The sequence below is a fragment of the Centroberyx gerrardi genome, chromosome 19 (assembly GCF_048128805.1).
Source record: "Centroberyx gerrardi isolate f3 chromosome 19, fCenGer3.hap1.cur.20231027, whole genome shotgun sequence".
NCBI classification, from domain to species: Eukaryota; Metazoa; Chordata; class Actinopteri; order Beryciformes; family Berycidae; genus Centroberyx; species Centroberyx gerrardi.
The window spans coordinates 24451432-24473629 of NC_136015.1; the positions used below are offsets into that span (position 1 = coordinate 24451432).

General features: G+C 40.1%; 2 protein-coding genes across 2 annotated transcripts; one reads left to right on the forward strand and one right to left on the reverse strand.

The window, feature by feature from the left end:
* Positions 1 to 696: 696 nt before the first annotated feature.
* rps18 (ribosomal protein S18) lies at positions 697 to 4593 on the reverse strand. The gene is made up of 6 exons (XM_071908084.2): positions 4527 to 4593; positions 3693 to 3791; positions 3269 to 3355; positions 2659 to 2760; positions 1823 to 1914; positions 697 to 824 (listed from the first exon to the last, which is right to left on the reverse strand). The coding sequence occupies exons 1-6, from the start codon at positions 4527 to 4529 to the stop codon at positions 749 to 751; spliced, it is 459 nt and encodes a 152-aa protein (XP_071764185.1). The 5' UTR covers positions 4530 to 4593; the 3' UTR covers positions 697 to 748.
* Positions 4594 to 4835: 242 nt separating this feature from the next.
* Positions 4836 to 22164, forward strand: vps52 (VPS52 subunit of GARP complex). Its single transcript, XM_078290319.1, is given in 20 exon segments — positions 4836 to 4975; positions 5622 to 5703; positions 6108 to 6160; positions 6677 to 6752; positions 7175 to 7242; positions 8532 to 8707; positions 10571 to 10721; positions 11228 to 11328; positions 12410 to 12542; positions 13114 to 13189; positions 14062 to 14198; positions 15510 to 15665; positions 16470 to 16588; positions 17309 to 17432; positions 17550 to 17645; positions 18313 to 18420; positions 19023 to 19088; positions 19403 to 19514; positions 20507 to 20625; positions 21033 to 22164. Coding segments are annotated over 20 exon segments (2190 nt in total). The 5' UTR covers positions 4836 to 4885; the 3' UTR covers positions 21180 to 22164.
* The last annotated feature ends 34 nt before the right edge of the window (positions 22165 to 22198 follow it).

A 22198-nucleotide genomic window follows, 5' to 3' on the forward strand; every position in this document is an offset into this window, starting at 1 on the left:
TGCCACTAGGGCTGGGCGATACTGACAAAATCAAATATCACAATATTTTAGACCAAATACCTCTATCAAATGTGACAATATTTTGGGGATGAATATTCGTGCATTCATGATATACACACATGAAAATTAGTAATCAGTAATGTGTAGTCAGTAATAAGTACTGTGGATATGGTGAGCAGGTAAATCATTGTTCATTTTACTCAGCCAGAACAGGCTGATAAGTTCAGAAATTTCAGTTATTTCACAACATTATGATAAACAAAATCCCAGACTACATCTAGTCACGTATCATGATACCGATATTATACAATATATTGCCCGGCCCCAACTGCCACCATGGTCAGGTCGACCCTTAAAACTGTTCAGTACATCCAAACTTCATTTGAAGCAGTTTTTGTTCAGGGACGAAGAATTCAATCTGTCACTCAGTCTATGGGGGGAAATGATTAGTCTGTGCAGTGAAGTCTGCACCTGAATACTGTGACAGCATTCAACCCAGACTCTTAAATCATCCTGACCTAATTTGCAATCACACAACACATTTAACAAGCCCCCACCACATTAGTGTGAACAGGAATGTATAATAACACACAGGGGAACCAAGATGAGTAACCCACACAGAGCTGCAGACTCCCAACCAATTCCTCAATACTGACTCCAAAATCAAAATCTAAAAACACCAAACCGAGACCGGCGGGTTTTGTGAACTGTGGCGTTTTATTGACACAAAAAGGGGAGCAGGGACATTTTACTTCTTCTTGGACACACCGACAGTGCGACCACGACGTCCGGTGGTCTTGGTATGCTGACCGCGCACACGCAGACTGGAGGAGAGAGGGAACAGAGGAAGGACAGTTAGAAGCAGGACTCCAATTTTTTTTACATGCAGTCAAATGGCTTATCTGCCCTTCACAATTAAGAAATAAATGTTGTGAGCGGATTTTATTAAGCTACTTTTAACCCATTTCTGCTTCAAAGCCTTAATTGGGTTGGAAGTGTCAAATTTGCATACAATGTACCAACTGTTACTACTCGGAAATTACTGGGCATTTCTCCAACATGATGACAGGTCTTGCATTCATTAAGTGATTCATACAAGGAAGTTAATCAGAGACCAGTTTTATTCTCAAGTCATGTTGGTCTTCTGCGTCAATCAGCGTTATTTCTAGTAAACTTAATACAAGCCTGTATACAGCGCATCATCAGCGCCTCCAACTCCAAAACAAACTGCTTCAGTCTTTCCCCAGTAACTGACTGATACAACATTCAATTCAAGTTTTCTCTGGACAGGCTCTCTCTCTGCGCATCTTATCCTCCATTTACCCTGAAGTGTGCAGTTTTACTATTCAGCCTCATGCTTATGGAAGACTGAACAGCTGTACTGCAAAGCCACACAGATCCCCAGAGGTAAACAAAAAGTTACACACTCCATGGAAGAAGGAAAGGCTGCATGATTATCGCTAGGATAATTATTTTTAAAGATCTGTGACCAATTAATGACAGTTTGAGGCATAATTTTCCCACTCTTTGCATCTTATATCAACATCTTGACTTATTATAGCTGGCATTAAGTGAAACCAAATTTGTATTATTGCTGAAATGCCAGTATTCTTCAACTATTAATTATGGATGCTAAATTAGAGATTTATGCTTATACACGATTAATGGTGGAGCCCCAGGTAAAGAGCAGGAAACACAGACATGTGTCGCGCCATTTAATGGCTAGACTCTGTGCGTGAGCAGAGGAAAGACTCGCATCTCCTTCTACCAGGTTGTTTCTATCCTGAATAAACTCCTTCAGTCAGTGGATCAGCTCTCTTACCCCCAGAAGTGCCTGAGACCGCGATGAGCCCTGATCTTCTTCAGCCTCTCCAGATCCTCTCTCAGCTTGTTGTCCAGACCGTTGGCAAGGACCTAAAACAAGAGACAGACATGAGACATTGCACCTGACATTTAATAACATTCAAGAAAAGGATAACAAAAGCCGTCTTGTGTAGCTCTTCAAATACAGCATGGCAGTTACACTGCTACAGAAGCAAAAAACAATTGACAGCATATTTTAGATGCTTCAAACTGACTTTTTTTTTTTACATCATATTTGATCTTGTTTCTTTCTTGTCTTTATGTCTATGAATGTATATTGCTTGCTGTATTGTGCTTTCTTGTTTATGAACTCGCTTGCCTTGAATTTATTTTATACAATATCTATAACTATGCTGCAGGAGATCACTGTAGTGTGTTCAAACACTGCCCAAACATGTTGCTTTATGTCAACAATCCTGCATCTAAATAAGAAGCATTGTTAAGCTGGTAAAAACACAACATGTTGCAGCAAGACAATCCAAAAACACCACAAACAGCTGAAACTCAGGAGTGTCCAACATCAATAGGTGTTGGACTGACACATAACCAACTAAAACATCGTTAATGCCAAACACAGCCGTGAAGAAAAGGCGTGTGCAATTCAACGTCAATCATCTGAGCTGTTATTCTGCTCCACCTGGCAAGTCAGGTGCTTTATCATAAATATATAAACATGTGCAACTGTGACCAATGGTGGCAACTTGTAAGCACATTTACTGGGCGTTAACTGAATAAAAAAACAAAAAAAACAAAGCCTCTGTAGTTCTAAGCATCCCTCCCAGCTGCATCACCTACCTGGCTGTATTTGCCATCCTTGACGTCCTTCTGTCTGTTGAGGAACCAGTCGGGGATTTTGTACTGGCGAGGATTCTGCATGATAGTCACCACCCTCTCAACCTGAGAATACAGAGGAAACTCATGAGAATGTGCTCAAAATACAGGATCCCAATGCAACGCTGAGACCCGCTGACATCTTTGACTTTATCAAGCACTTTTCACAAACTAGTGACTATAATCTCATCACTAAATCAGACAGCTTTCATAGCACCGAGGAATGTCAAGTGATGGAGGAAAAAACTTGTCATATAGAAAAGAATACATCTTTCCCTTGACTAACCCTAACAATACTTAATATTTGTGTAACTTTTCTTATAGCTTGAAAATGTTAAATATTCCGTTTTCTACCCAGCTCCAGATGAGCAAGTCAAAGACCCTTGTCTGTCAGGAGCACCCTTAGGTGTAGTATGAAGCGGGCGACTGTAGGTGTCCATGTACTGTAACATTCTTCTACAATTCATGGAATTCTCTCCCAATTTCACAACTTCAATACAGATTGCAGTCTGTAAAGAGATTTCAATTCACTTGGCTGTGTGTTTTCCATCTACAGCTCCATGGCTCTCCTCACCTCCTCCTCAGTCAGCTCTCCAGCTCTCTTGTTGAGGTCGATGTCGGCCTTCCTCAGGACGACATGGGCGTAACGTCTGCCAACACCCTGGGACGAGATGAACAGAGACGTTAGTGTCATTGTACACGTACACACATCCAAGCAGGGGAACATTAGGACGAACATTTCACTTGCAAGACAGAATGTAACTTCGGTCAACAGAGTCAGAAACAGGTGTTCTCATGCATCCTTAAGTGTAAAGTAGTGAGAATACCATTTGATACGTTGCAAAAATGAATTTGTACCAACACACTGGGAATTAGACAGATAACCATTAGCTACTCAAACAGCAGCCTTTGCATCATCAAGGATACAAAGCACTGGGTTACATCTGTTAAGTCAGGGCATTAGATCAAGCACTGGGTGTTTTCAGAGATGAGCTCACCTTGATGGCAGTGATGGCGAAGGCAATCTTCCTCCTACCATCGATGTTCGTGTTCAGAACACGAAGAATGTGCTGGAACTTCTCGGGGATGACCAGAGACTAGAAATATGACATAGGAATATTTAGGTTAACACCTTTAGTTTCAAATTTAGACAGTCAACAAGAGCTGCTATAGTTAGGTTCGTCTGACCACTGACTTGTTCGCTTCTCTTGAGCAACAAGGCATGGAGGACCCAGACCTGGGCTGCTCACTATGTTACATAGCAAACCAATGTAACCTGGTGTTTTTGTCGTGCAGTGTGTTCAGGCTACAATGCACTTGCAATATGTTTACAGCACTGGTTTGATTTCCGTTAAACGTCCCAACACAGTGGTCCACAACATGAGGAAAGCTTGCCATGGAAAAGGCTAAAGCCAGCTAGTTGAGCTACCTAGCCACCATAGAGGCACAACTAGCTTGTTAGCGCGGGCTAGTATGAACAGCATTATAGAGTTACAGTTCTCATAAAAAGGCTGGAAACATTCAAATATGTAAACTATGGGAGTTTTCGACAACAGCGATAAGCACTAAATGAACACTTCGTTATCCGGCGTTAGCTTGTAGGTACTGTCCAAATGAACACTCGGCTTGTCGGCGCGGGCTACAGCTCAGCGCCGACAGTAAACTGTAAGTTAAACGTCCATCTGTGCCAATATCCCATCAATTCAACACCAAGCCTCCCAAGCAACCTATCTAGAGTTCACTTAGGGGTCTAAATATGAGAAACGGGTAAAATTGGAGCACGATGAAGGTAGATTTTAAAAGTATTCCCGGTTGCTCGATTTTGTCCTCACCATCTTGGAAGTAGGTTCCGTGCGAAGAGGAAGCTGCTTCGATCTCGCGACACTTTTCCCGCAGTTTGAGAGTTCTGAACGGAAGTCAGTCCATCATTCTAAACCTGTCCGACTGGCAAATTGAAGAACGGTAACTCCAAAGACACATTTCTGTTATAACATGCACATGAAATAAGGATTGATTAGTTGATTGATTGTTTTTTTTTTTTTTGCGTTTATTGGTTTCACGTCATTTAAAACTACTTGAATTTTCTACCCGGTTAATAAGACCAGGGACACTTTTCTTTCTCGCTGACTTTCGAGGGAGCGATGAGCAGGACTCTCAATTTGTAGTTTTCTGACGTTGACGTTTGGCAGCGATGGCGGAGGTTGCTGTCGCCGGGGCTGGCTCCGATGTAAACACAGCTGTTAACGCCACAGAAAACGCTATGGCCTATCTACAAGACGAGGTAACATTTGTGTATTAATTTTGAAGTGACAGACGCGTATCGTATCAGAATATTCAACCGTTTCCTTCCCTTTCTGTGTGTTTAGCTTTGCATTTGTTAGCATTCCCAGTCAAGTGGCATCGTCAATGAATTGTAGTTGTAGCAGGCTTAGCTGGCTAGTTGTGGACAGCTAGGTCAATTTACAGTAGTTGCCATGAATTAAAGACCACTTAGACAAATGTTGTGTATTTTGACAGAGTTCATTTCCCTGTTTTAGCATGCTGCCTGAAGCTAGTGGCGTAGCCTGCTGTCAAAAACACCGAGAAGCTCAATTTCCTGATTATCAGTAGTGGAGTAACGTTAGCTCTAACTGATCTTAGAGGTTATTATTCTTTCTTTGGCTGATACATGTTTGGTTTGTGTTTTGAGTCAGAGATTAATACTTGAACTCATTTGTGGATACAGTTAGATGTGTGTGTGAGTGAGTGTGAGTAGGAAGGAGAGAGACAGAGACAGGCTTACAGCAGAGACCTCCCTCCTCACACCCCTGTCCAAACTACATGGAGATGATATAAACCTCTCGCCTTTGAATCGTCTTGCAGCTTCTATCTCAATCTAGCTGCTTCTTTCTTGAACTTGTTCATTGCCTGTTGTTCTCTTATTGTAGAAGGGTGAAGGAGACATCCCTAACCTGAACCTGGGAGACCTGGACCTCACTACCGATGAGTTTATCTTGGATGAAGTGGACAGTAAGACACCAGTTATCCTTAATATTCCTCATATTGTGATAAGAATACAATGGAGCAGAACAGAATGGAATGAATATAATGTGTCCATCAGCTACTCCAAGGTTCTGTCATCATCTGTTATGACATTTAATAATGTCTTTGCAGTGCCCTCTAGTTTTTACAGTCTACGGCAGTGCCTTGCGAGTTTTAGCTGTAGCTGGACAGCGGCAAAGCTCCTTCGTGGAGTAAACTACGAGTTTTGAATAACAACAAAGTTCCCCAGTCTAGGTTTTCCCCATAGAAAAGAGAAAATATTAAGAGGTTTTCCCCATATATAAAAGAGAAGCTAATACCTGCGAAAGAGCATCCAACGTCCAGTATTTCTGTTGAATGTTTGATTTGTCATTTCACTTTGTCTCCCCCAGTTCACATCCAGGCCAATCTTGAAGATGACCTAGTGAAGGAGGCGCTCAAAACCGTAAGACTGTCATGACACAAATGTTTCACCTTGTTGCCAAACATATTGTAGTGCAAAGTTTGACAGGTTTGAGAGAGGGATGGAAGCCTTTTTAACACACATTCCCTTTCAAAGCTATCTGTTTGTGTGTGCAAAAACAAGAATTTACATGCTCACCACCCCTTCCTAAGTTTGTGCAATTTTCCTACCGATGAACAAAGGATTTGACTTTGTTATTATGATCGCTGTTGTCCTGTGAAAACCATGTAGCTCCAGTTTTGATGATTTTCATGTTTTCACCTCAGTTGAAGGATTACCTGCTCCTATATGGGTTGAGAAACCTCTTGGGCTTATGAAACCAAATGAAAATCCACTGGATAAACTTAAAAATGCATTAAAACAAGGCTGTTTTTCTTAGTTCCTGAAAAGTTGACGTTGTGGTCATTTTTTGAAGGTTTTCACCTGACAGCGACACTATGTTACATTAGCGATTAAACATATCTTACCAACTTAGTCTTTCCTCCTAACTTGTTTCAGGGAGTCGACCTCCGGCAGTACTCCAAACAAGTGGAGGCAGAGCTCCAGAGGATCGAACAGGCCTCCATCAAAGACTGTATCCTCACCATGCTGCATTTATAGAATTTAATGTTCTTAATAGAGCAGTTTGAATATCCTGATACCATAATACACTCAGACAGACTAAAAGCGAGATTTAAATAGGTTTGGCCCATTCCCTGCTGGTTTGCCATTGTACTGCTGCCTCACCTTTTAACCATTGTTTTTCTTTGTTCTCTCTTTTATATGATTGTAATCTGATTTTTAATCTCAGTCGGATTGCCTGGTTAAATAAGGGTTAAATATTATAAAAGTAAACAGTTACAAACACACATGCAACTATTCCATATGGCACACATAACAGAATTCTTGCGTGGGTGTTTGAAAAAATTTTAGTTGATGTTGCAGTTCAGTTAGGTTTAAAGCTATTTCCACACAGATAATCTGCCTTGTTGTAATTCCTGACCGGTCCTGCGTCAGATATCAAGGAGAGTCAGAACATCGCTCTGCTGCACAACCAGATCACTGCCTGTGACTCCATACTGGAGGTAAGACCCGATCCCAGAGTCCACTATAAAACTTATGTATCAGACAGTGGCCTCAACAGGGATCTAGTAGAAGATATTTAGTACGGTGGATGACGGGTGCCAACGCACTACAAAGGCCCAAAGCAATTGCATTAAGAGAAAGGCACTGCAACTTCAGAAACTGTGCAAATTCAAAAACACATACGAAAATTCAAAGCAAATACAACAATGGAAACATGCTGCAAAAGAAGAATGCCAACGCAAATGCATTAACAGGAAACACACACAGCACATTTCTCTTAATGCAATTGCTTTGGGCCTTTGTACTGCATTTGTACCCGTCGACCACCGTAATTTAGAGTCGAGTAGAACAGAATAGAATATAAACTTCACTGTCCATACCTGTAGACATTTGACACTTTTGCTTCACTGTGGGAGAATTAAAAACAGACAAGATACAGCTAATGTATAATCAAACACAGCAAGATACATGGACAGCATGACAGAGCTTCCAGTGCATATTCCAGTCACATGACTCAGATTAAGGATTCATTAAGTAACCTCTTGAATATCTACTTTGTGGTTCTGGGCAGTTCTCTAGCGCCACCCAGAGGGCAACTTATCAAATTCATTAAATAAGGAATGTCAGCAATCACCCAAAATTGCTGAGACTTATGTCAGACAGTGTGTTATGAATATTAGAAGCGACAACACTTTCAATGAGGGTTTGGTACACAGACTCACTGATATCGCCTTTTCAACCTGTTCTGCTTTTCTCTAGATGTTTGCCGCCTTTTGATATCTTTCTCTTCATCTCTCTTTTTCTTCCTCTGTTTTTCTCCCTTCTCTCTGTCTTTTCCTTTCTCTCTCTCTCTCTCTCTCTCTCTCTCTCTCTCTCTCTCTCTCTCTCTCCATTTCTCCATCTGCACTTTTGCCCCCTTCCTTCTTCTATCTCCTTTCTTTCTGTCTGCTCTCCCACCTTCTTCTTTCTCATTTTACTGTTCTATCTTCTTCTTCTGTGGATTTCAGAGTGTCTGGTTCTTGCTGTTTCCCCCAAGAATGATTTACTCAAATTTATAGGCTCTTTAAATTAACTTGTTATGCCAAAAGAAGGATGAATGCCCATGTGCAGCAGTGTGTAACTCTCAACATCGCTGACTAAAGCAGTAAACCAACAATTCAATTCAAAAAACACAAGGAACATACAATTCCATTTTTACAAAACGCCCTCCTGCTTCCTTGTATATAGCGGACATTTTTTCTTGATTCCACTTTCTTCTTCTTCTGTTGTTTCTCCGTCCATCCTGCAGCGTATGGAGGGCATGCTGAGTGGTTTCCAGAGCGACCTGTCCTCCATCAGCAGTGAGATCCAGACTCTGCAGCAGCAGTCTGTCAGCATGAACGTCCGGCTGAAGAACAGGCAGGCCGTCCGCAGCCACCTCAGTCAGCTGGTGGACGAACTGGTGGTGCCTGGAGCCATGATCTCGTAAGTGTGTGTGGCGCGTGGAAATGGGATTTTGTAAGTGTGTGTGTGTGTGTGTGTGTGTGTGTTTGGAAGTTGGGGGAAAATAACACCAGCAACCAGCTAAATGTTGGGAAATCTACTCTCTAGCCTAGTCCCTACCCTGCCATTTAGAGCCTTTAGAGGTCTTACTCTTACGTCTTATTCTGAAAAGTCTCGTCCGCTGATAAAACAGAAAGTTCTTAGTGAATTTTGGCATGAAGGCTCGCAATTTTGGCGTGGCTGTGGCTAGTGGGCAGACAAGTTAGTTTGCTCCCTTTTGTGTGTGTGAAAGAAAGAAAGTGAAAAAGGATGAGAGAGAATATGAAACAGAAAGGCGATACACAGCCAAATGGTGTTGGTTAGAGCTTTAATTTCATAAGGAGAGAAAAAGAAGGTTATTACCGTAAAGTAAAACTATGACGAAAATTAGGTGTTAAAAAACATTGTTGTAAACTGAAGTAAAATTCAAAACAAGACTTTTTGAAAACACTAAAACTGAAATAAAATTATCTTGTCTACTTGTAAAACTAAAATTTATTAAATATATAGGTGAATCTTTTTTTGTTTTTCATCTTTTTGATTATGTGCAGGGTAAAAAAGAGAGTGTATTTTGGGCACAGATTTTTTGGATATTTTTACTGAATGCTAATTGTAAAAGTTATGTAAATACACTTAAAAAAGAAAATTCCTGTTGCAAACTAATGAAAAAAACCAAAACTACAATAACCCTGGTGTGCATAAATATATTTTTATAAGCATATGTGCCCAATTCCTGCACTATATTTGTAACCTGTATTCATAGTATTCTGTTCCATCACCACACGGCCATCTTGGTGGGAAAATAACAGGTGATTGTAATAAATTAGCAGGTGATTATAAATCAAATAACAGCCACAGCCAATGAGCTGTGTGTATGGTAAAGTGCCATATTGGTAGGAAATACTAGTCTCTACCCTGCCATGTAGAGCCTTTAGAGGTCCTACTCTATTCTGAAAAGTCTCGTCAGCTGATAAAACAGAAAGTTCTTAGTGAATTTTGGCATGAAGGCTCGCAATTTTGGCGTGGCTGTGGCTAGTGGACAGACAAGTTAGTTTGCTCCCTTTTGTGCGTGTGAAAGAAAGAAAGTGAAAAAGGATGAGAGAGAATATGAAACAGAAAGGCGATACACAGCCAAATGGTGTTGGTTAGAGCTTTAATTTCATAAGGAGAGAAAAAGAAGGTTATTACCGTAAACTAAAACTATGACGAAAATTAGGTGTTAAAAAACATTGTTGTAAACTGAAGTAAAATTCAAAACACTACTTGTAAAACTAAAATGAAATAAAAAATCTAGATGACATTTTTTTTAGTTTTCATCTTTTTGCTTATGTGCAGGGTAAAAAAGAGAGTGAACTTTGGGCGCAGATTTTTTGGCTATTTTTACTGAATGCTAATTGTAAAAGTTATGTAAATAAATTTAAAAAATAATATTTGTGTTTGTATTACACAATTCAACAACAACATTCCTGTTGCAAACTAATGAAAAAAAACAAAACAATAATAACCCAGGTACGCTTAAATATATTTTTATAAGCCCAATTCCTGCACTATATTTGTAACCTGTATTCATAGTATTCTGTTCCATCACTGCACGGCCATCTTGGTGGGAAAATAACAGGTGATTGTAATAAATTAACAGGTGATTAATCAAATGACAGCCACAGCCAATGAGCTGTGTGTATGGTAAAGCGGCATATTGGTAGGAAATACATGTGACATCATGGGAATACTATGAATATGTGCTTTGGAGTAAGAAATGGAAGATGTGGATGTTGGTGTTTGACGCCCCCTCCCCTCCCATCCCAGCACCATCCTGGACAGTCCCGTGACAGAGCAGGAGTTCCTGGAGCAGCTCCACGAACTCAACAACAAGATCAACTTCGCCAAGGAGCTGAGCTTCAGAGAGACGCTCGCCTGCTCTGACATACAAGACATCGTGGACCGCCTCAAGATCAAGGTAGGGGGAGGGAGACGCTCAGACGGGGAAGAAGGTGGGAGAGGGGAAAACATCATGTGGGTAAACTTCCCACTAGCAGATGTTAATCATTCAAATTGTATAAGTCTCATTCCATGGAACAATTTTATCTGTTTTATACACCAGCAAGTGGCCGAAATGAGAAAGAGGCCAGAGGTAGAGATGTAGACAACTGCAAAAAAAGTCAGCAATTAGTTTTAGATTTATGCATGAAGAACTGAATTTAAAGATAACCCACCTTTTGGAAAAAAACATAACAGATTCTTGCAAAATAATTGGTGATGCAGATGGTACTTTTTAAAGGATAATAGGTAATTTAAGTCCTTGGTTGACAAAATGAACACAAGACTGGTTCCTCTATATATTTTAGAGATGTTGTAGGGTAAAGTTCAGGTATTGATTGTTTTTTCCTTCCTCAAATGAATATATATCATTTTGGAATTAAACCCTTGATTATGTTTAACTGTATTACTGTTATCCCCCTCTAGGCGGTATCCAAGATCCGAGAGTTCATCCTTCAGAAGATCTACTCCTTCAGGAAGCCCATGACCAACTACCAGATCCCCCAGAACACGCTGCTCAAATACAGGTGAGCACATCTGCCTGTCTGGATTCAGATTAGTCCAATCAGATTAAACTGTACCGCCTTACAAAGCCAAAGAGCAATAACTCTGTGAGTAGAGAAACTGAGAAAAATAGTTCAAAGTTTAACTCCTACCTCATTAAAAGTCAACTGTACATCATCTAACTGAATGTAAGGGTTTAATTTTGTTGATATAAAACATAAACAAAGTCATGCTCTTTAAAACGGGTTACTTTAAAGATGTATTCCATTACAGTTACTAGTTACCTCAGCAAAATTGTAATCAGTAATCTAATTACCCAAACTCAAGAATGTATTCCAATTACTTTCAGTTACTTTCAGATTACTTTGCCATATTTGACAATTGGCAACGAGATAAACATGTCAGTGTGTTACACAATATGCAATGTCTGTTTTTGGTAATATTTTGTGATATTTTAGTCATTTCTATTATATTTTAGGCTATAAATATTGTATAAATGTAGACTCCTTTCTGGTAATTCTGCCATATTTTTTTACCCGGCTACACACAACACTCATTGGCTTTTATTAGAGATCAGGCCACTATTTGAGATCTGGTCTTTATTGGAAGTTTTACAGTACAGACAAGAAAAAGTGAAAAATTTTGCATACAAACACAAATTTTCTTCTGTGCCACATTTTATAAAAACATGTAGAACACCTCCCACTGTTTAAATGGCCTTTTGAGTTTCTTGCTTTCATTTTAAATGCATTCCCAGAAATAATCCTCTAATTTTTCACAAGTATCCGTAATTAGAATAGACAATTTTTTTAGGTAACGTAACAGATTACAGTTACATTTATATTTACAATATACAATACATAATGCTTTAATGCTGACTCAATCTAGTATGACGAAGGATAGTTTTTGAGTTGTATATAGCAATCAAAAAGCTGCAGCCATTCACTGTATGATGTATACTGAAGATATATGCAGCACTTGCACTTCCACAGGCTCTTATGCAACTCCTGTGCTATTTAAGGTGAGAAACCTAGAATCCTGAATGACCTAGAAACCTGAATGAATCAACACCTCACGCACTCTGCTTTGTTCCGCATGTTCTAGATTCTTCTACCAGTTCCTCTTGGCAAACGAGAGGTCGGTCGCGAAGGAGATTCGGGACGAGTATGTGGACACCATGAGCAAGATTTACTACAGCTACTTCAAGTCTTACAGCGGCAGGCTGCTGAAAGTCCAGGTCAGTGGATTAACAAGCAAGGAGGTAAAAGGTCAAATGATGTGGATTTGGGGCGTCCTGGTGGATCAGCGGTCTAAGGCGTCCCGGGTTCGAATCCGGCCCAGGACCTTTGTCGCATGTCATCTCCCCCCTCTCTCTTTCAGCTAAAAATTAACTATACGCACATTGACAGTGGGTGCTGGGTTAAGTGTCGAACATCAGTTAAAAAGTAAAACCTGCACACTGAAGTATGATTTAACTCTTTATTGGATGACGTTTCGATCTAAAACGAGTTAAATCATACTTCGGTGTGCGGGTTCTACTTTTTAACTGATCCCCCTCTCTCTTTCCCAAGGAAAAAATCTCAAAAAAATAATCTTTAAAAAAAAAAAACGAAATTATGTATATTTTTTGATATATATTTTCTGTTATTTTCTATTTTTTTGAGTCCAGCCCCAGACCTTTGTCGCATGTCAGCAACAAAGGACTTTAGCATTTTTAACGCAGACCTACAAAGTGCTTTACAGACAATAAAACAATACATTACAATATCAAAAACATCTAAAGTTTCTGTGCTTGTCTCTGTCGACAGTATGAGGAAGTAGCAGACAAGGACGACCTGATGGGAGTAGAGGACACGGCCAAGAAAGATATCCTTTGAACAGAGTGTGCGTGTGTGTGTGTGTGGGTGTGTGCACACGTGTCTTTTTGATGCACATGTGTGTGTGTGTGTAGGTGCATCTCTTTGATGTGCTGGTGTGTCTCCCTTCGATGCAAATGCATGTGCGGGTGTGTCTCTTTGATGTCACATACAGGTTATATTACCCAATTTCCCCTCGGGGATCAATAAAGTATTTCTGATTCTGATTTCTGATTCTGATATACCTGACGTGACAATTCATAGATGAACCAAAAATCTGGTCGGACCCTGTGACCCTTGAGAATAATTAACGAGTAAGTAACAAAATCACAAATATTTTGGTATACCAGTATCCCAGTAGAAAACAAGAAAAAGTCTGTCGCACACTCTAGCTCCATAGAAAATCTTTCTCAAATAAAGAATATTTTCTATGTTATTTTCTATATTATCGAGTCCAGCCCCGGACCTTTGTCACATTTCATCCCTCTCTCTCGGTCTTTTCTGTCTCTCTAAACTTTGAACTATCTAATAAAGGCAAAAATGCCAAAAAAATAATCTTAAAAAAAAAATAATATTTTCTATGGAGCTAGAGTATGCGACACTTTTTCTTGTTTTCTCCTGTCTACTTCTAGTGATCAGCACCTCTCTATTATACCAAAATCCCAGTAGCACAAAATAAAATTAAAACCAAAACTGTCTAAAATGGTGGTTTATGCTACTATTTGTATTATTGTTATTATTATGAGATGTGTAATGAAATGTGGATCCTGTATGAAGCTAGAGAGGTCTAAAACAACCCCAGGGAAGGGAATGGGAAGGGGTTTTCAGGAATCCGTATTTGTCTTGTATTTGTTCTTTGTGTCTAATATAAAAGCTGTGATGCTCCTTGACCCCCTGCAGCAGGTTTCTTCTCCAAGCCGTCTCTAAAGAGCAGGAACACCATCTTCACTCTGGGCCAGAGGGGGGCGGTGCTGAGTCCTGCTGAGCTGGAGGGGCCGATCCTCATCCCACACACCGCCCAGAGAGGAGACAGCAGGGTGAGACACCAGAGAGAGGACTAGACGGTCCGACTCGAGTAGAAGTACTGTCACTCTGCTGATATTTGACTTCAGTGGAAGTAAAAGCACTGGTGTAAAAATCTACTGAAGTAAAACTAAAGAGTGTCTCATTTAAAATGCCCTCAGAGTAAAAGTTACTGAGTTACTTTTTAGAAAAGAGAATGTTGTTAGCTGTGATATTTTCCATGTGATTCTAAAAGGAGAGAGGACAGAGTTCAAACTAGATTCTTTCAACTGGAAAATTTGGAAATTGCAAAATAGAGTGTACAAACAAAGTAAAGTCAAATTTATCTTCTCTTTACTGACTGACTGTTCTGTTGCTGATGGAGAGACACAAAATCTGTTCTCTGTAATGGATAGGATTTAAAATTGAACTTCAGTCAAAACATACTTAAGTAAAAGCAAAACTGACACAAAAAAGTACGCCAAAAAGCGACTCAATTACACTAATGTGAGTAAATGTGATTCATTACTTCCACCCTTGAGAAACACACACACATACATACACACACACATACTATGCTGCTCAGTTTGCATAATTCAATAGCAAAATTCAAACTTTTCAAACTTTTCTTAGATATTTACCAGAGCGTTCACTCTATCCAAAATGAATAAAAGAATGACAAAGTTTCTGTAAATATCACACCAGGAATTCTGGTCTTGTCAGTCAAAGAAATCCATTGAACTGCTGAGCCACAGTGACATCTTTCGGCCGTGTGGGCTAACTGAAACCTGGAGCGTACGGGTTTTAGAATTAATCAATAAATTAATCTAAGAGCAACATTTACAATCCCCTTATGTTCCAGAAAAAATATCTTAAAGTATTGAAGAACAGCACTTTGAATGAGTCTTACTATCTTACTATCCTACTCTCTCTCTCTCTCTCTCCTTAATGATTTCTGACTGTTTACACCTGTTATTATTTTTCACTTCCATATTTCTTGTGAAATAAATAGAAGTTGAAGTATAAATGTATTGTGGGTTTGAGTGTTCATGCAGCTGATGAACAGCTGATAGTCTAAATTTAGGAGTTTCATAATGTCTGCAGTAAGTCCACTTCAGATCATGTTAAAGTATTTCAGTCAGTAACTCCGGCCTCAAGCTTGGCTGCAAGCCACAAACCACTAATGTCAGATGCATCCAGTTTCGTTTTCGAGGAAACCTTCAGGAGTCAGAAAAACGAAACAAAACAAAACTGATCTCTGTCCGTCTATCTGTCTCTCCCTCTCTCTCTTTTTTCCTCCCACCCTCCCTTCCTTCCCTCCCCCCTTCCCTCCCTCCCTCCTCCAGTATCCCTATGAGACGTTGTTTCGCAGTCAGCACTACGCCCTGCTGGACAACGGCTGCAGAGAGTACCTCTTTATCTCTGACTTCTTCATGGTGGCAGGAAACTCCGCCCTCGACCTCTTCAACAGCATCATGGGAAAGACCCTCAGCATGTTCCTGGTAACATGCACACTCTCATTTCACTCTGTCAGCCTCTGCAAGAGACTGTGGGCTGTGTCATGTGTGTGAACTTCTCATCGCAGTGCATACGCAGTTATTTTCAAAGGAAAGGATGTGACTGCTGCAGGTTCCCCACAGTGCTGAGAACTTGATTTTTGAGTTCAGCATGGGGAGACAGAGTGACCCAGACTGTCCCATAACAGAGAGGTTACAGGTTCAATCCCTGCAACAGCCAGTTGTCCATCAACATCTAATTGTCCTTAAGCAAGACACCAAACTTTTTAAAATTGTTTGAAATATGAACTTTTAGTAAAAGAGTGCCATGCTTCTGAATTTTTTTTAAATACACTTATAGCAGCAGCAAAAGCCATAAGCAGCACCTCCCACAAGCATCTGTTTAGTGATATGAGATTAAAAAAAAAATGAGGTGTCCAGTCGACTATGGCTGCAACTAATGATTATTTTCATCATCGATGTTGATTATTTTTTTCAATTAATTGATTATTTTTTCGATTAATTGATTAATCCTTTTTTAGTCTATAAAATGACAAAAATTATGATAAATGCTCATCCCAAGTTATGAGAGCCCAAAGTGATTCTTAAAATTGTTTACTTTGTCTGACCAGTAGAGAGCAAATCTCAAAGTATTATATGAAACAGAGAAAAGCAAAGCAAATCACCTCTTTGTGCTCTGCCTCATCTCTCTCTCTCTCTCTCTCTCTCTCTCTCTCTCTCTCTCTCTCCTCTCTCTCTCTCTCTCTCTCTCTCTCTCTCTCTCTCTCTCTCTCTGTCTCCTCCCTGCAGAAGAGCATGTCCACCTACGTGTCGGACTGCTACGACAGCATCGCTGTCTTCCTGTGTATCCACATCATCCTCAGGTTCAGAGCCATCACCGCCAAGAGGAACATCCCCGCTCTCGACAAGTCAGTATCACACTCATTGACTGATTGACTGATTGATTAACTTGATTCAGTAATTCAAAAGAAAAGAATACATCATCATCGTTGTCGGGGAACAATGTTTTCCAGAGAAGAAAGAAGAAAAAAATGCTTATTTTCTCATTGACATCCATGTATTTTTTAAATTTTGCAGTGGGTTTTAATTGGTTTCAGCACCCCAAAGTTCCCAAAACAAACTCAACACATAAGAAAAAGAAAAAGACCAAAATGGTTTTATTTTTTGCCCAAGAGCAGCAATATGCAATATACAGCTCCTCACCAAGAGACCAGATCACACTCATTATTCATTAAAAAGTATGAGGAACAGCACAATAAAGCTAAAAATCTGATCTCCATTCTGTTCCCTGTTGGTAGGAGAGTGTGTGTCCAAACATCACGAGAAACTGCAATACAGAAGCAGCCAGTGTAGAAGTCACTCTTTTTCCACTTGGTTGCTCCACACCAAGGAGGAATTGTATGGGAAATGAGATCTTACACTGTATATGACTATTTTGAGAAACTTGGTTGAAATCATATCGGAAAGAAATAGTTTAAAATCACACTGTTGTCTGTTTCTTTTTTTAATCTGGAAACAGGAAACTTAAGCTCTGTTTAGCAAGCAATCTTCAAGGAGCACAACATGATGATGATGATGATGATGATGAAACTTTCCTTCTGTCTTTACCTGGCCTGTTTGTCCGTCAGGTACTGGGAGGCGGTGTTGGAGCTGCTGTGGCCGAGGTTTGAGCTGATCCTGGAGATGAACATCCACAGCATCAGAAACACAGATCCTCAGAAACTAGGATTGCTGGACACCCGGCCGCACTACGTATGTTTTACACACAAACAAACCCCGTATTCCATCTGATTGTAAAGTATACCTAACATGCATCGACACACACCGCACTCCGGCTCCCGTTGAATTCAGTGTGTGTAATTATTTCAGATCACTCGTCGTTACGCAGAGTTCTCCTCAGCCATAGTCAGCATCAACCAGACGTTCCCCAACGAAAGAACCAACGCTCTGCTGGGACAGCTGCAGGTAACAAACACACTGTAGTGATAATAATAATAATGCATTTGAATCATAACGCACTTTAGAGTAAATCTCTTAGAGTAAGAAAAACACAGTCAAAGCCAACAACTACACAACAGGTCAAATAAATCAATAGATAAGTAAGTAACAAAGTAAGTAATTAAGTAACAAAGCAAGTAGTTTACAAAGCAAGTAAGTAAGTTAGCAACAAAGCAGCATGTTGTGTGCATCAGGGTTGTAATAAGATATTAATTTCCAATATTGCACATCAAAAAAGAACAAAGGAGATTTCTTTTCTCAGATGTCGATATGGTAGACAGGGTAGTTCTTTCTGGACACAGTGGGATTGTGGGAGTGTTAAAAATCACAGCTAAGATGTGAAGACTCACAGTGCTTCCTGCCTCAACTTTTGCTTAATAAACAACAGATATGATTTGTAGAAAATTATTTTCTCAAGTGCTGTAAACTGTGGTGAAGCTTGATGAAAGCTTCTTGCCGGACACCATTGATTTCCAAAGAAACAGAAATGTTGTGTACTAATGTAATAAATGTTTGGTGATATAAATGTTGGAAGATAGGAGTAGAGTTGTCTTGTGTTGTATTGCACTCTCCAGTATTCTGCTGTGTACAACTTGCCCTCGATGTTTTATTAAACATGTTGATACTTCTTCAGGTCGAGGTGGAAAACTTTGTGCTGAAGATGGCGGCGGAGTTTCCCTCCAGGAGAGACCAGCTCATCTTCCTCATCAACAACTACGACATGATGCTGAGCGTGCTCATGGTGAGAGGAAAACTACAAACACTTACTCTCCCACATCCTGCGATTAGTTAACACACTGGCCATGTGAATGAGTTTCTTTGTTTTGTATGACTTAATTGAACTAGTTTTGTGGGGTTTTTTTTGTTAATCAAGTTGTAGTTTAGTGGCGGACCTAAACTACAAGAAGTTTTCCAAATGATCAAACATGAAATTACTATCTCAGTCTAGATAAGAGTGAGGTTTTCCAAGAAAAGATCTGACAAATAGGTCAATTCTCCTCCTCCTTTTATTTTCTCATTGTTTTTATTCTCCTTTTTGTTTATTCTCTTATTTCTCTATTGCTTTATTTCCTTCCTTTGCTGTTCTTTTATCTGTAAAGAAGCTTTGTAAACTATTTTGAAAAGCGCTACAAAAATAAAGATTAAATAATATTATCTTTCACTCTAATCTTCTAAACATGTTAAGTGGGAAATTTGGTCAAAAGTCTCATGATGTCTACCTGAGAATTTCTTCCATTCCAGTCATCTTAATTGTTGAAAATGAAAACTTTTTGGCTAATTTTGGTTTGGTAAAAATCTCTGATGGTTGTGTGTGTGGCTGTTGTTTTGCCCTCGCTCCTCCAGGAGAGGGCAGCAGACGACAGTAAAGAGGTGGAGGGTTTCCAGCAGCTGCTCCTGGCCAGGACTCAGGTAAACAAGCACAGAGGAACTATGGGAATTTCCAGAGCATCATGTGGGAGTTTTGTTGACTCAGCGTCTTTGACTAGAACAATTGCCCTTCACAAGAGCAGGGAATGCTTCCTCCTCCCAAGTCGTGAAAAATGTTAACTTTCCTTCTCTCTCTGCATTTTCTGTATTCTCAAAGCTTCTTTTGGACCCATTTCTAGTTGAATTGAAAGTGAAAAATGACTCAAAGTTGTGGTGTGTTGTGATAAATGCATGCAGAGTCAGATTTTAACAAAACTGAAGTATCCTAACTGGTTGTTTTTCTGTTTCTCTTGCAGGAGTTTATAGAGGAGATCCTGTCTCCGCCCTTCGGAGGGATGATCGCCTTCGTGAAGGAGGCCGAGGCGCTGATGGAGAAAGGGCAGCTGGACCGACTGAAGAATGATGAAGGTGAACAGAATATTTTGGTTTGGTACAGAGGTGGGGACTCAAGTCACATGACTTGGACTCGAGTTAGACTCGAGTCACATCTTTACTTACTTGAGACTTGACTTGGGTTCTGGTGACTTGGGACTTGACTCTGACTTGTACTTTGATGACTTGAAAAGGTTTCTAAAGTCCTGACTTGAGATCTTGTGTTTGTGTAAATGACTTAGATTGAAAGTGATGAGATTTGTTCCAGCGGACGACTGAATTTAAATTCTGTTTTCTGAATTTGTATGGAATGATTGAATTTATTGAAGTTGAAACTGATTATAGAAATCAAACTCATGATGCTCTTACCAAGTTTTTATCCTATTAAAACCATATTGCATTGAAAAGTCCTAGATATTTAGTTTTCTTTAAGATATTAAATTGATACTGGACTCTTGATTTGTTCTGACTTGACTTGCTGTTCTACATTTAGACTTGAGACTTGACATTAATGACATGGACTTGACTTGGGTTTCAGTCTTCCTCTCACTTTTGTTTCCCTTTTGTCTGCTAGTGCCTCATTTTGTGACGCTTTTCAGCCTCCTACATCCTTTCTTTTCTTACATCTGCCTCTTCGTGTCTGTACACCCTCGCCCATCAGTCAACTAATGTTCTCTCTCTTTTATGAAGGGGGAAATGCATGGGAGTCAGTTCACAAGCAGACAACATCAGACATTAGCAAACAGTTTCCAATCGTGATTGGAAACTCAGTGACGTCTTACTGCGTTACAATTGGCACAGCAGAGTTTTAAGGTTGATTAACTGAAGCTCTCTCTCTCGCTGTCTCTCTCTCTCGCTGTCTCTCTCTCTCTCTCTCTCTCGCTGTCTCTCTCTCTCGCTGTCTCTCTCTCTCTCTCTCTCTCTCTCTCTCTCTCTCTCTCTCTCTCTCTCTCTCTCTCTCTCTCTCTCTCTCTCTCTCTCTCTCTCCCTCTCTCTGTCTCTCTCTGTCTCTCTCTCTCCCGCTCCAGCTCGTATCACCCAGTTGGTGCGTGGGTTTTCCAGTACGTGGAAACAGTCAGTTGAGGGCATGAGTCAAGACGTCATGAGGTCCTTCACCAACTTTAAAAACGGCACCAGCATCATACAGGTAATGACGAGCGAGAGAAGTGTGCAGGTTATCTAATTCTGTCTAATAATACTACTAATACTCTTACTACTACTGCTACTACTACTATTAATGATATTTATGTTGCTTACATTTCTTAATGAGATAATTAATTTATCATGTCTCTTTTTCTCCTGGGATCCCGGGAAGTTTCAAAGGAATTTATTTCCTGGCATGAATCTTAACTGAATTTTCAGGCTTTTATTGGAGGGGTTTTCAGTCCAGAACACTGATTTTGTGGGAAAAGTTGCTACCTGGATATTCATATGTGATATTGATATTGTGATACTGTATGTTTGTGTGTGAGAGGGAGAGAGAGAGACAGATAGAGAGAGAGAGAGAGATGCAAAAAGCCAAAGTGACACTTAAACTCCGCCTCCTCCTGTCAGGGCGCCCTGACCCAGCTGATCCAGTACTACCATGGCTTCCACAAGGTCCTCAACCAGCCGACCTTCCGCAGCCTGGCTGTTCGCTCTGAGCTCATCAACCTGCACCACCTCATGGTCGAGGTCAAGAAGCACAAGCCCAACTTCTGACAGGACTGCTTCAGACAGTCGGTCAGTCACACCACAGGGAGGAAAGGGGCAAGGCTAGCTCGTTAGCCGTGCTAGCGATGATTCCCGTGGTGTAAACAGCCAACACAATGAATAATTCACTACATTCAAAACCAAGAGACTCTGCTTCATTAACAGTCAAACCATGCAGGGTTGAAACATTTTGAAAAAGCATGAGCATGGTAAAAGAAAATGTGAATCTATGAGAATTACACTGGAGGTGACGTTCGCTTCAGCTTCCAAGTCATATTGGAAATATTGGAAAGCATTAAGAAAGTCAAGTAACCAAACCTCTTAACAGGACTATTACCAGACAAACCATTGCATCCCATTCTCTGTTTTGCCTCTCAGCTGGAGAGCACGAGTCACGTTGTAGATCAGAGCGGACTAGTAGAAAGTGACGGAGGTTTTCCCGACACGAGATGAGCGGAGCGGCTGATTGGACGGCGACTGTCCTGTAGCCGAAAAGTGACGGATTTGATTTGTGTAACAGACACTGAACCCCTACCTGCTCAATCACTGTATGTCACTCTGGATAAGAGCGTCAATTAGATGTCTAAAATGTAAAAAAAAAAAAAATGAGATTGACATGGTGATCCAATTAAATGAAAATTAGGGGTATTCATAACCAGAATTACACTAGAATGGAATAATCAAAAGATTAGTATAAGTATAAACTCTGGCTATTTGAGACTAGCATTCTGCAAATTCATATCTAAATTAATGATTAAAATACACAAGTCATAGAATCATCAATACACTGATGACTGCATTCTCTACAATAGAGATATCGGAAAACAAAAAGTAAAGTTGAAGCAACAAAAGCCGCTGTCTACATGGACTTCATGCAGAGGTATGGATAAGAGTTTAGACTTTCATCATGCAATATTGAACTATTAAGATACTGGCAGAGTACCAGTATCTTAAAAGTCTCGAGTAGATACATGTTTTTGCTCTTTTATTGCTTTAATTAAAGAACTGATAAATATGTACATTTGATT